The sequence below is a fragment of the Parus major genome, chromosome 7 (assembly GCF_001522545.3).
Source record: "Parus major isolate Abel chromosome 7, Parus_major1.1, whole genome shotgun sequence".
NCBI classification, from domain to species: domain Eukaryota; kingdom Metazoa; phylum Chordata; class Aves; order Passeriformes; family Paridae; genus Parus; species Parus major.
Genome location: NC_031776.1, coordinates 18402360 through 18417323, shown reverse-complemented (window position 1 = coordinate 18417323; position 14964 = coordinate 18402360). Strand labels below are relative to the sequence as shown.

The following is a 14964-nucleotide window of genomic DNA, read 5'->3' as shown; positions in this document are numbered from 1 at the left end:
AAAAATAACTCCACTATCTGTGATAACTGTATTTATGTAATGATCTTAAAGTTTCAAAAAGATCTTAAAAATAAGATATATACATACCATAATGATGTTTGACTGCAACACCCAATGGTAGAGATGACAGAAGAGAAATAAAGATTATCAAGTGTTATAATGAACTGCATTAACTAAATGAAAGTATATATCCATACATATCCTGTTTATAGATCAACCTAGAGCTAAACTATGAACTAACCTGCATACAATGGAATTAAGTAAAGGGATGTAAGATGCTTTTTTACTTCATCTTCTTGGCTATCTCCATAGTGCCTAGCAATGAAAACAAAACAGACACAGCATCCCCATAAACTGACCTTGTGGAGAGTTTAGAGGTAAAGCCATTATCAAGATGATTGAAATTTCAGGAGTAGGAATGATACAAAATTTTGGATGGAGTGTAGGAAGCCCCATTCTAGATGAGTGGTAAACTGATAGCTAAAAGATTTCTGTAAAACATGTAAATATAATTTCTGGTCTTTACAGGTGCACTTAAACTAGCTATACAGTAACTTAAAGGAAATACCTGTGTGTTTGCTCTCTCTTCCATTAAAATGTGCTGATTTGTACTATTTTCATTCAAGTGTCCCCAGGTTGGCATATGTAACTGTAAGAAGGGAGAAAGAGGCCTTCCTGGTCCTGCTGTAAGTAGATGTCATTTCTCAAATAACTGATACACAGTATAAATTAAAATGCAATTCATTGTTGAAAATTTTATAAGAAATTATTTGAACCCAAATCCTGAGACAACGAAAGTTCAAGGGTCAATACATACTTCTCCATAGATAGATTGCATGAAGATGCCACACCAGCAGGAAGTGCCCAGAGAGACCTGAGAATGCCATGAGACGCTCCCTCTGTGTGGGAACAGACAGAAGGAAGAACAGTGTGGTGGGGTTCTCCTTTTAGCAGGATGAAAGGCAGGAAGGAACACCATTCCTGTTGCAATCAGACAAGACCAGCTGGATGTAACTAGCCTCAAATCAAACATTGATATCTAAAAAGATCTTTGAAAGCAAGAGAGAGAGCAAAATACTGAAGCATTAGGAACAACTGAGACAGGAATAAAGTGGACTGGACTTCTTTCAGAATAGTCTTACAAATAGAACCCCTTAGCAAATCTAGGGGGTTGCTTCATACAAGGCTTGGTGTTCTAAACTGCAGGGCTTACATTTCAAAAAGAACTGAATGATCTGATATTATATTCCTGACATTGAACCAAAGCACTATAGCCCTCGCTGAAGGTGAAGGGATAGTGTCAAGAGTTTGAAAGAGAACCCTAGATTTGCCCATCCTCATCCTTTTGACCTGAATATCTTATACATACACAAACAGAAGGACAGCCTGGGTTTATGCAGCACAATACAATGCACTTTAATCGAAAATGTACCCTCTAGTGTGTGCAAACAGTAGTTTTGTTTGGGTTATATTTGCTGTCTTTACATGGAAAGTGCAGGTACTGCTTACACAGAAGCATACACCCCAAAGAGTTGAGAAGAAAACAAAATATCCACTTAGCAAACTGTGTAGTTACAAAACCAGCTGATCACCTCTTTCCTTCAGAGAAAACTGAACAGTCTTGTTCATAACAAAGACAAACGAGGAAAATGACTGCCTCTTGAGTTGGTCCTGCTGTTCCCAGATACTCAATTTCAATGTTATGGTAAATGCAGAGATTTTGAGAAATAAATCTATAGGAAGCAAATATTTTAAGTTTGAGAAAAATAGCGTATATATGGTAAAACAAAATTTTTTTTACTAGCATATATCATAAGAATTGTATTTTGTTGTTTCCAGGGTAAAAAGGGTCGCACTGGGGATGATGGAGCTCCAGGCCTGAAAGGAGCAAAGGTGATTGGTTTTTTAGATTTAAGAGAAAGATCTGTCTTGTCCTTATCTCACTGATATTGATGTTGAATTATTCATAGGGAGACCCAGGTCTTAATGGAATCCCAGGACGAGATGGAACAGAGGTAAAAAATTTTTTTTTCCCTTTCTTCTCCAGTGTTCCAGAGCAGTGTTCCTTTAAGGTGAAATACCACCTTTTTTTTTTTTTTTTTCCATTGTTATAAGAGCAAATTTCAATTCTGGTTTACTATCTAATGATTCATTAATGTTAGAAGAACTGAAAACATTCTAATTGTTTAAAGAAAAGGAATAATTCCTTCTTATATGTGTGATCTAGAAAATACTCTCCAATAATACACAGTACCTCCAAAACATTGAAATGCTCTGATATGATAATCTAAGAACATTACATAAATTGACACTCTGCCTGCATCATTCTGGGTTTATTTAAATTTGACAAATAAAGGACCCAGTGTATATTAGCAGTGAAAATTTTGAATGACATACCTATAGGAAGTAAGTATACAACCAGTCTCTTAGTGCGTAATTCTGAATTCATTCATATATGAATCCCTTTACTTTCTGCTTTCTTATTTATTCAATACATCCTTTTTAATTAGTGACTTTTTCTTGTTTTCTTATATTAGCATGTTTTTCACTAAGATGGAAATACGAACTCTACTTGATCTGCTTTTACATCACCAGAATCCCAGTCTAAAATTATACGTTCATACAATTTTTTTATGCATACAACAGCATCTGCAGTGACTAAAAGGCACAGTACTTCAAATCATATTGCCATATTTATCAGTTTTCTAGTTGAAATGTTATTTTTCTGAAGAGAGTAGAATATTAAGTAAGCCAATACTCATGTTCCTAATTTTGGGTTATATATTGTCAACCTGCTTTGCTTTTTTGTTTTCCCAGGGGAAATCTGGATATAAAGGAGAGAAGGTACTTCTTTTAGTCAGAATTGATGCCTACATCTTTCTTGTTATTTATTATATATAGTGCTGTATTTCTTTTAAGTACTAGTAAGGAACAATAACATCATCTTAGAAGCTGCTTCACAAGCTGTAATAGAAAATGTAACTGTTCCTCAATGAACTTGCAGCACTATTGCTGTGTCCTGAATAATATAATATTCAGGTTTTCAACTAAAGCATCTAGAGAATAATGATGATATTCCAATATAGCTCATAAACATTTATTCCTATTCCTTTCCAGGGTGAAAGAGGTGAATGTGGAATCCCAGGAATAAAAGGAGACAGAGTAAGTAGCTAGAAAGTTATGTTTCCAAGAAACACAGTTAACCCACAAAAAAAAAGATACAATTCCCTTAATAACAACCTCAATGATAGATTTAAGGCATATATTAGTCCTAAGGCTGAGGGGAATTGACAGCTGACAGCTTTGAAATATGTAGTGAGCAAGAACACCATTTTTACTAACTTCCTGAGCTCTTTGTACATTTTTATATAATTCCTCTTGTGGCCCAAGGTTGAGCCTGTTCAAAACAATGGTAAAACTCTACTTTAACAAAGGCAGAAGTATTGAAATAATAAGCCAATGGAATGAGACATAAAAATGAAAACAAGGTTTCTAACTCCAGTCTTTAAGATTTAGTGCATAATTGCTGTAAATATTTCAAACAGAGCAAACAGAGTTTAATCCTGGATTACTGGTCCTTGACAATGAACTCTGTTCATCATTACACTGTATTTTGATTACCAGTCAACCTAAAAATATTTATTTAATACTTTGTGGCTGCTGAGCTTTTCTTAAATTTGGTTTTTATTTTAAAGATATCTAAATAAGACACCTTAGTAAAACGTTACCTAAAAGTGGTTTTGATAAAATCTAAATATACAGAAATATATCCTTTTTTTCACTTATCTTTCAGGGCCCTGAAGGTCCAGCAGGTCCCAGAGGAATAAGAGGGATACAGGTAAAAGAAAAAAAAAAAAAAAAAAACAACTATGAAAACAACAATATCTGGTTCCCTGGGATCCAGAGATCTGAAATAGTATCATACCCCTACTGACATGGAATATATGAGTTGCTGTGTTCAAGGCACCCAAACCCAAAATTAATAAGAATTTGGAGAAGCAATCTAAATCATCCTTATAATTCATTCAGTCTCAAAGACCACAGCAAATACAGTGCCATAAAAACCAAAATCACTCATTTCTCTTTCAGTGTCTTAACTATTTCATTCCCTCAAGAAATACATGGAAACTCTTTAGTCTCTTGTCATTCCAGTATTCTCAGACTGATGGCCAAGAAGCTTAGCCCATCATAGATATTTCAGTAGCTCTTGACTGTAGATTGCCTTTAATTGTATTCAAAAAAAGGGAGAGCCAAATTCTCTCCCTGAACACCAGAACCAGCTCCAACTGAATATATACATGCATCACAAAGCAAAGCTTCAGTTTTGATTTATTTAAAGCTCCTATTTTCATACAGACTTCAGCAAATAATAGATTTTTTTTCAAGCTGACATTTTTACGAAAGCTTGAAAAAACTCATTGAAACAACTCCTCTTTTAATAGGGTTTGCAAGGACAGTCTGGAGATCAAGGGCCTGAAGGCCTGCAAGGATCAAAGGCAAGAACTGCTTTATTTCTTCTCTTTATTAATGTTAAAAGGTATTAATATAGCTTCACAATAATTATGGTTTTATCCTTTTATTCTATACCCTTCTTGTAATGGATGCAATTTAACCTGAGATAACAAATTGTGTATGTTTTGTACTCTACAATGTTCTTAAGCAAGGTATTACTTTGTTCTTTGCATCAAAATCAGGTCTAAATCACACTCCCATCTTTATTAATGAACAGTTAAAAGATGGTAGAGTAACAGAATACTACTTACCATTCCATTTCTTCAGTTCTCAATTTAAAACACTTTTTTCCCTAAGTGCCGAACAGGAATTCAGTTTGGCATCTCAGATCAAGTCTTTTCTTGAAACTGAACATTCTCAAGAAGAATTCTATAGTTTGAAAATAGTATTGTCATAAAGAAAACCTTGTAAGTAAGTGTATAAGGGACATTATTTGTTATCTGTCTTGATATTTTCTTTGCACCTGCTGGCTAACAGTAACACGCAGAACAGCTGAGTGTCAAAATGTACATGATATGAAACATTTTTCCTTTTGCTTAATATCTTATCTTTGTACATGATAAATTATTACAAGGGAATTTTGAAGCATTGAAAGGACGAACAGATGAAGTACTGAGTAAGACAATTCCAATGGCCTGAAATTCAAGATTAAAAATTAACCTACATTGTGAGTTAAAATGATTTTCCTAGACACTAATTTATAAGCAAAGTTGTTTCCTTTTCATTCTTTGAAAGGGTGAAAGAGGTCTCCCTGGACCACCTGGCTTGCCTGGAGAGACTGGAATAGGACTGCCAGGCCCAAAGGTACAACAACCTCATCCTCTGTATTGCATGTATTGTAGGATAAGGACCAAGACAGCTGAGCTAATAGTCTTGCTGATTCACAAGAAAATTCAAGACCGTAAATGCTGATTTTGTGGCACTGGAAAAGTATTTTGTATGCTATCAAAACTGTTTGCAAACAGTTGCAAACAAAAAGTATATTTTAAGTATATACTTTAAAGGATTTTTTTACAGTAGTTATGCTTGACATAACCTCTACCCAAGAAGTAGGTTAAAACACATGCATAGTCTTAAACAGAAATTAATCTGTGCAAAACATACTTGTTGGTTTAGATGACTGGCAAAAAGAGAACAGAAACTCTATGATAGAAATACTGACCTCTTGGGAAAGGACAGTAAGTGATTCATGAGTGGGTGTATGAAGGGAATAATTAATCTTTTAGACTCAAAATTGTCTTCTCTCAAATGGAGAATTGAGGCTGTCCCCTAAAGCTGTTAAACTGCACCAGTTCAATGCCTGTCGGGCCTTGCATGGTATATGACTCTGAGGACACTCAGATTTTCTCTGCCTTCCTGTATTCTCCTAGATTTAATATTTCAAGCACAGAATGCCTGATGAGTTGTTATATGCTGCACACATAAAAATACCTAAATCAGGCATATTCAAAGTACATCTTTCTTTGAAGGGTGACACTGGTTTGACAGGAAGACCAGGCCCTGTTGGCCCACCTGGAGTTGGTGAGCCGGGATTTATGGTACGTCTATTCTTTTATTTGATGAGAGGAAAGCGGGATGGAAAGCAAAAATTCTCCATGCTTCCCCATAAAAATGTGTGCTAAATTATACCATCTCTTTTCTTTCTTCTACTATTTCTCATTCTTATACATATTACATTGTCTGGCTCTCATTTCCCTCAATTAACTGGAAATGGTTCTAATTTTTTAACTTTTCTAATAGTTATATCTCCAAAACAGGTATGAAAATATAAGATCTGATGCAAAAACACACAAATATATAAATTAATCTGTTCCCTGATAGATTTAATCTATCTGTCAAATCCCTATGTGATAACTTTAAACTTGACTGCTTTTCAGTACCACTAGAACATTAACATCAGCATGGCTTTGAGGAGAAGACTTTCAGAATTTGTAGTAGGTTTGGCTCTGAAGTCTCTTCCTTCTTTCCCTTCCTCTTCCTGGCAGTTGTAAACTCAATCTCTCTGTGGTAATTCGTGGTAATTTGTGGTAATTTGTTGTAATTTGGAAAACCAGCATGTCGATTTTATGGTCCTTTTTTCTAAATTTCAGGCAGCACCTTCTACTGAGCTATTTTTAATACAGCAGACTTAAATTCATTTCTCTTCACCTGTATGAAAGATTTCTAGTGGAACCACAAGACAATTTTGTTCAGATTTTTCACAAGTACCTTTCCACCATTAACAAGGCAAAATTTGGAATAAAGTTTTCATAAGAGGTGCTCCCATGAAAAAGAAAATTATTGTTTGGTAGGTGAACTGATTTCAAACCTGCTTGAAAATACACTACTGGAGAGCAGTGAGCTCTTGCTGAAGAGCCCAAGGAGAAGAGAATTACAAATAAGGCTGGTGGTGACAGTCAGTCCAAGTGGGGTAGTAATGCTTGCAGAGTCTCTTCAATAACACCATAGAGCAAATACCCACTCCGTGGGGGAAGAGGTGCCTGTGATGTGAATCCTTCCTAGCCACAAAAGTACTGCTATAACAAGAGATTCTGATTTTAAAAAAAAACCAAAACCAAACAAACAAAAAAACCCACCAAAAACCTAAAAATGTTTCTTTTATTTATTTTAAAGTTTATTTGCTTCAAAAGAAGTTCCTTTTAATGGCTTAATAGAGTACAAATGTTTTTACCTCAGGAATGACTCTAAAGCTCTGTGCAGAAGGAGAAGCATATTTAGGCTATGTGGAGACAAATCTACCAGCATTCTGTGATGTATGTGTAACCTCAAGCAATAAATCAGAGAATAAAACCTCAAAAAGCAGAGAAAACACTGTGAGGCAGGCTCAATATGCACAGGTGTTGGACATGCAATTTTTTGTTATTTGCCCTTTGTACTTGTATCTGATCAGCTTTCAAAAAGAGAAGGGCATGCAATTGCTCTCTTTGCCAATTACAGTCACATCTCTCTACAGCTATGTCTCTTTCAGCATTACTCTACATGGGCTTTAATCTCGTTCTGTCTCTTGTGATTATATTGATACATTAATAAGGATTAGCAAGAATTTGTAAAATGGAAATTTAGGGAGTGAAAATTTCTAAAATGTAAGGAATAGGAATTTCATCTATATAATCTGTTGTTTCTTAGTAACCTGAAAGGTATTGTTACTGTTATAGGCCAGAATGCTCATCACTTATTCACGGGGAATGTTGTGCTACTGTTGTATTTATAACTGAGTATAACTACAACAACAATTGAAGACATGCTTATAAGAATGATATAGAGCACTCAGCTGTTTATTTGAGTGATTAATACATATTCTAGTCATTTTAAACTTATGTTGTTAACAGGGGCCTCAAGGACCTCAAGGTGTTCAAGGAGAAAGAGGTTTACCAGGAGAGGGGCTTCCAGGAGCAAAGGTACAGCAGTCAAAGGCTCTAAGACCAGAGCAGCACCATTAAATGAGTGCATGCCAAAACAAGTCCATAAAAGACACAGGAATCTGAGAAAGTACTTTGTAAATTAATATTAAAATTTCCCATCAAGCAATCCAATATAATTTGATGAAATTTACTTGGTCCAAACATGACTTGTAGGCACAGCTAGCCTTTGGGGCCTGTAAAGCCAATATTTAATTTACCTGATGCTTGATTTGTGGGATCTAAGCCTGGAATGAATTCCATAATTTTAAAACAGCCTCAAGCATTTGACTTTAAATAAAATAACATTAAAATGTTCCTAGGTGTAAAAATTAGCGTTTTGTTGTTGGGTTTTTTCTTAATCCTCATATAGACAGATCTTAGCTGTCGGTATAAAGACAGGCTTCTAAGCTTCTTACATACCTCAGCCACTGGCATGTGCATTTTAGCAGAAGACTGAATTCAGTTTGTGGGGGAAAAAAGGTGCTGTTACTAATTTGCAGATCCAGTGAAAGTAATGACAGTGGTAGCTGTACCACATGGATGGATTTAATGGAAGATTCTTTTGCTGCCCACTGGAAACCAGTTCGTAGGCTGAGTTGTCACTTTGACCTTTGGTTACAGTAACAAAGTGACACAGCTTGTACATGAACTAAATGAGCAACTAAATAGTTTGCTTATTTTTATGCAAGCACCAATTCAGCTTGAGAAAACAATAAAAAATGCTTTCACAATCTTTTTTATTAATTAATTAATTTTACTGTCTTAGGTGATTTTTTGACTATTTATACAAGCTAATATCTGCCTCTACATGTTTTATCAAGAGAAGTATAGGAAAGCAAAATATTTGTACCTTTATTAGTAACCGGCACTTTCCCCAAGGCTACTGTTTTGTAAATGAACATTTATCAAGACAGTGACATGTACAACCATACACTCAACCTAGTCTTCATTCTGGCAAATGCTTAGTGGGAGCCAGATCCTCATTACCTCACTTCAATGAGATTAACCCATGAGAAAAATAAGCAGAATTCAGTTTTCAGTTAGTCTCAATATTCAGCCCTGCAGAAATTTAAGAGTTGTGGTTTTTGCCAGTGATTTGAGAGGACACAGAACAGGACCTAAAGTAATTGAGGTAGGCAGAAAGATAAAAAAGAAGCTTGTTCAGCTCTTTCATCAGCAACCTCAAATTGCAGGGCAAACTCTTTTGAAAAGACCATCTCTTTGGTGTCCTGGAACACAGATCCAGGTGCAGTTTTCTGGTTCTTTTCATTCTGGTTTTCATGATGACAGAGCAAACACTGTCTCTAGTTACTTCAGAGAACAGCTGTGTGTCTCCACAGTTAACAACTTAGTATTTTTTCATGCAGGGAGACCGTGGCTTTGATGGACAAAAAGGCCCTCGTGGACTTCCAGGCATCAGCATAAAAGGTGAAAAGGTAAGCAATAAATACACCAGGGGATTAATGGAGTGCAAATAAATCTAATACAGGGAATACAGGGTTGATACTCGCTAGAGAAGGTACAATGAGGAAAGAAACCCATAAAAAACACTGGATAATGTGGCATTTACTTGAGATTTATGCCCAATAGATTCTCCCAACCCATTTCAATATCTCCTCATATTAAAATAGGAGATGTTAGAAAAAAACATCTGATTCTTGGTGAAAGTTAAGGTTTAGAAAGGGAAAAAGACACTAGAAGTTGTTTGCAACTGAACCAATGGGGAATAAATGCACATGTGAAAGATAAAAGGTCAGATTCCCAGCTTTACTGACTTCAAGAGAAGTTAAGTCAACATGTACTGACTACCATGGGAGATGTCCCAGATTATTTCTGCATCTTCACCTATCTAAGGAACTTTGTTTGCCAGGGTGAGTGTGGTCCTCCTGGTTTACCAGGATCCATTGGATTACCTGGAATTGGAATTCAAGGAGAAAAGGTACTATTTTCCCCTCACCTCACATTTCAGTGTATAGTAACAGAGACTATTTTATTTTTAATAATTACTTAACTACTCTTCTCAGGGAGTGGAAGGCCCAAAAGGACCACCTGGCTCTAGAGGGCTACCAGGACAGGGGATACCTGGACCAAAGGTCAGGGAATTTTCTGAAGTAAAAGCTACTGTGCTGTTTTTACCATTATGTTTCATGATCAAGAAATGGTCTGTTTCTATCTATACTTATCCACATTAAATAGGATTGCTGAACACCAATCTAAATATTGACGTAGTTGAAGGAAAATGTTTTCTTTATTGATATTATAAACTATACATCAGATCCCACTCCAGCCAAAAACCTTGGTAAAATAATGCCATGGGTATTTATTTAGGTTTTTGCTTGACTCACACAGAAGATTTCAGGTACCACATACCAAACAATGAGCTGCACTTTGCTTCGTACAGTTCCACTGAGAGAGCTGTCTGCCTTGAGCTTGTACTTTCTACATATCATGTGGAGATGCAGTAAACCTGTTACAAAATCTAGTTGCACTTAAAAGAGAGGACCATCCCAATTTCCATATCATCTTTTATTCTCACTGTATGTTTCCATTCCAGAAAAATATATACACAGATACATTAGTGATTGCCTTCCTTGCAACTTCTGCTACCTATTGTCTCACCTGAATTTGTGTATCTAATGTATCTAGACACTAAAATGGTCCAAGGTGTAAGGAAGACTATTTTTTCTGAAGAAAAACTGTCAGAATAATTTAGGCTTAACTGATTCGCAAAACACTTTTAATGAAAGACATCACCCTAGAGGTGTTTGGAATAGAGATTTCCTGAAAGATGAGACAAAGTTCTGAATGACTGAAGGCTGTCAAAGCATGGTATAAAGGAACTAGAGGTGTAAGTGGGTCAAGTGTCCATGACAAGTAAAGAATTTTGCAGCATTAAGTATCACCTTTTACATTTTGAATGATTGTGCAGGGATATGTTTATCACTGCTAAAAAGTAAAAAATTTAATTAATTGTCTGAGAATGTCATATATGCTCCTGAAATCTCAGCTCTTTGGCAGGAATGATTCCCAGGGACATACAAGTATAGATTTATAGCCGTAATAATTTCCACCAACAGCTCTTTGATGACAGCTCAAAACACGTGGCAAATTCCCAATCTTTGTGACCAAGTGTTTAACACATCTTTCTATAGGCAATATCATGCTAATCTTTCTTAAAATTTAAGCAATGAAGCATATGCTTTTATATTTTTCATGATAATGCTGTTAAAATCTATTATCTGCTTAAGGGTGAACAAGGCTTGCCAGGAGAGACTGGAGTGCCAGGAGAAAGAGGTATTGGAGAACCTGGTTCTAAGGTACATTGTTAACAGAGGAATTATTTAATCTATTTATTCATTTGGATTATAAATTTATATTTCCTGAGTATCCTTTCTGAAGCCACATAAAAACAGGTTTAGAAATAAAATCTGTTCTGTAAAAATGTGATAAGACTTATGGTGACCGGAAATTTTCACCTGCCTGGCTCGTGCTCAAGTTATTGTTGCACACAGCTCACCTAGAGCTCTGTCCAGTAAACCATCCAGAATATTAAATAGCTGCCAGAACTCACAATCCTAGGTATAAGCTGCGCTGTAGCCAGAGAGGAGAAAAAAAGCCCTGAACAGTGGTTATTGTGCTGCTTCTTCCCTTTTCACACAGAATATGATGGAAACAGAGCAGCTACATCCTCACACCTTCATACAAGAAATAAGCTGTGCTGGTGGACAGAAAGAACAATTGAGTTGCTAAGAGGAGAAAAGCTGTGCTGAAGTGCCCAAGATAGTAACCAGCCCCTATGTCATTAACAGCCAGATTAACATAGAATATGGGATGGATGAAAAAGTAATTTTGTGACACTGGAAAGGCACAAGGCTGTCCTGAATTTGCTCTTGTTTGTTAGAAATTTGTGACAGGGGCTGGAAAAGAAAAGACATTATTCAATTTCTGTCTTTAATTTCACAAAATACAGTAATTCTCATTGAACCCATTTGACCCCAAATTATCCCATTTCATCTAAAACCAGGTCAGGCTCTCGATTCTTACATAAATAGGGCCATGATAATTCCACTGACATGAATTGATTTGCATTGATATTCATCAACAAGATGTCACTGTGTCACAGTCAATTCTATCTGATGTTTACTTCAAATGCTGCCACTTAATGAAATGATGGCATTATTAAGAATAAGCTGAATCATTAATACCTAATAATTTGTATTACATAGATAAAATGCACAGTTCAAAACAATCAGACAGTAGGACAGTACCAAGTGATAAGAACTGTCTTTATAAAAAAAGATAAGACTTCAGTTCATATGCATAAATGTTTTCTACAAATATGAAGTTTAGGAAAAAATTAAATAGATTTCCTTAATTCAGAGAAGGAATAGTACCAAGTTTGAATTTAATAGAAGAACTTACTTTTTACTGATGTCAGGGTGATCCAGGGTCTTCAGGACTGGCAGGTCTGCCTGGTCTTCCAGGAGAAGATGGAGCCCCTGGACAAAAGGTTAGTTCATCTCTCTCTGCAGTCTATTCTGCTTCACCCCAAACATTGCTACTGTTCTTACTGTGCTAACACCAAAATCTAGAAGAGAGAATGTCCATGGACAAGGGGGAAAGTACCACATTTTTCAGAAAAACAAATCTCTTTCTAATATACTTTTGTAGGAAAATTTTTACCTTTTCTAATTTTTGGGGTGGGGCATTGCCTTACCTTGTTTAATATTGTATGTTTTTTGTAATTCATTAAATGCCCTGCAGCTCAGAAGGGAAACCACTAAAATGGCTATGGACAAGCTTTCATGGCCTCCTGACCGTGTTTTTTTCTAGATTCAGGAACCCCATTATTTAAGGTTATATACTCAGAGTATTCAGCTGTCACTAAGGAAATGTGCTATTTCATGGATTCCACATGGAGTTGTACAGTGCTTACTTCTGAATATGGAAAAAAAAACCCTGGATACACCTGACATCACTGGGAGTTTTGTTATTGATTTGGAAGGGTCTATGGTTTTAATGTATTTATTCAAGGGAATACAAAATTTGTCTTGCATCATTGTACATGCAGTGCTCCTTTGATTTTTCTATTCAAGGGTGAACCAGGGTTGCCTGGTCTTAGAGGTCCTGAAGGTGCTCCAGGGATTGGAATACAGGGGGAAAAGGTGAGGATTTCTTACTGAAGGTGTCATTGAAAATTGTAATGTCCAGGAATAGGGTTGTCAAAGACCTCTCTTTTTTTCATCTAATATAAGTAACAAAAAAAAATATTATTCTGGACTCATAGTTGTTTCATTTTGTTGTAATTATTACTATGCCTAGTAATATGCTTGAGCAGCAGATTATCTTTAGAACTTTACACTATTCTAAACTTTTCTGGTCAATCAGACAGGGCATTGTGATCAGTTGATTGGCCCTATTTGCCTTCAAATTAAAAAAAGTACTAGCAAGTTAATTATATTTTCCTGTTTTGATTATTTTTCTTCCTTTAAGATTCCTTTTGGCTTTTATTTTTCTCACAGTATTCTGTGGTAAACTGGTATATTTAATTTCAGATGAAATCTATGTAATTTTAATTGTACAAATACAAAACAGGACAATTATTGAGCAGAATTAACTGACTTTACAATGAAGGCAATAGGAAGAGCTCATGTGCACCACCTACAAATAGAAGTTCACTATCTTTCACTGACATTTACAATAGATTTCAGTTAGCACATTCTTAAATTAGTTGGCATTTCTGACATATATTTTCCATTTTTCTAGGGAGATCAAGGACAGAGAGGAATACGTGGGTTAACAGGACCAACAGGAGTGCCTGGACCTGTTGGAGCTAAAGTGAGTTTATTACTATGTTATACGTGTAAAATAGTCTCCCAAAGCTGTACCTTGTTCTAGATCTCAGAAACAACTGTTCCAGAATGAACTCGTTTCATAAAATACAATTTCAGAAAAGTTCAGCAAAGGCTTCTCTTAACAAGAATCATCATGATCCCTATCAAAATCTAGTATTTTTTAAAAACCTTTGCATTTACCATATTGCTTCCCTGTTGGTTTGGAAAAAGTAAAGGTATATACTGATATTTTTATACTGAAATATTTGAGAAGATAGTATGGTGTATGGCATACAAATACATGACAGGACTTTATTAGACCTTACACTGACTAATGGCTGATATTCTTTTATGGATTTTTAGTTTCTGTTAAAATACTCAGAACTTACTGAAGGTAAGAGAAGAGCTACTCCAGGTTTCTCCTCCGGTTTCTTGTTCTTTCGCTATTTTTACACACAAGAGTATTTCCACAAAAATAAAATGAGAAAGAAGTAAAAAAGTACACTGAAAGAAACATTTTAAAAAATCTACTCTAACAGAAATATATATATATGTTTTCAGTATGCCTACACAGATAGGGCAGGGAATCTTGAGCACTGTATGTGGTGGACCAAGTCTTGAATACACTAAGAAAAGGATTTCTAAAAACATGTTTGTTCAGTGAGTGAGAAGAATCTCATTTCCATGGAGAAAACAGAATATGGTTGTTAGTTCTCCAAATAGTTAGACTGATCTCTGCATACAATAGGTATTAGAAATACTAACAGAATTTTAATGGAATTAAATGTAAATTGCTGCATAAATGTTTTCTCTATGCGATGGTCACGCTCACTTTCAGAAAAATCCATTGTTTTTCTCTCCTACCTTCTCTATAGGGGGAGCCTGGTACACCAGGACGTCTTGGAATGCCAGGCCCTCCTGGAAGATCTGTGCCTGGACCAAAGGTATCATCCACATTCCATCTCCAAGTGCTTAGAAACACAGGGTGAAAATTGAAGTGGGCTATGTTAATATTTGTGTAAACAATTCCAGCCTTATGAGGTCAACTAAAACTTCTTCTTTTCTATGAACAGAGTTGTGGATTGTATCCAGTCTAGTTACCACTGTGCCCTGGTATTAATTGTATGGCAGCTTGAGACGTGGCCTACCTTTGTTCATTTCTTTATTTTGAATAACCTTGGATATCAAAACACTTTTGATTATTCTTTGTATTTTCA

At 35.7% G+C, this 14964-nt stretch overlaps 1 protein-coding gene and 1 long non-coding RNA gene across 3 annotated transcripts in view; one reads left to right on the top strand and one right to left on the bottom strand.

Annotated features, from left to right (window-relative positions):
* LOC107207541 (collagen alpha-1(XXVIII) chain-like) overlaps positions 1-14964 on the top strand; it is a 34050-nt gene that overhangs the window by 5116 nt on the left and 13970 nt on the right. For both annotated transcript variants that reach the window (XM_019007493.2, XM_015634841.3), the window contains exons 5-22: positions 627-686; positions 1840-1893; positions 1971-2015; positions 2818-2844; positions 3118-3162; positions 3794-3838; positions 4443-4496; positions 5248-5316; positions 5982-6050; positions 7842-7910; positions 9281-9349; positions 9784-9852; positions 9938-10006; positions 11162-11230; positions 12352-12423; positions 13010-13078; positions 13680-13751; positions 14623-14691. In XM_019007493.2, the coding sequence (XP_018863038.1) occupies positions 627-686; positions 1840-1893; positions 1971-2015; positions 2818-2844; positions 3118-3162; positions 3794-3838; positions 4443-4496; positions 5248-5316; positions 5982-6050; positions 7842-7910; positions 9281-9349; positions 9784-9852; positions 9938-10006; positions 11162-11230; positions 12352-12423; positions 13010-13078; positions 13680-13751; positions 14623-14691 (1095 nt within the window). The remainder of the gene's footprint in view (positions 1-626; positions 687-1839; positions 1894-1970; positions 2016-2817; positions 2845-3117; positions 3163-3793; positions 3839-4442; positions 4497-5247; positions 5317-5981; positions 6051-7841; positions 7911-9280; positions 9350-9783; positions 9853-9937; positions 10007-11161; positions 11231-12351; positions 12424-13009; positions 13079-13679; positions 13752-14622; positions 14692-14964) is intronic.
* On the bottom strand, positions 12336-14700 carry LOC107207544. Its single transcript, XR_004498231.1, has 3 exons — positions 14612-14700; positions 14137-14190; positions 12336-12412 (listed from the first exon to the last, which is right to left on the bottom strand). It is a non-coding gene; the product is annotated as an uncharacterized LOC107207544 (long non-coding RNA).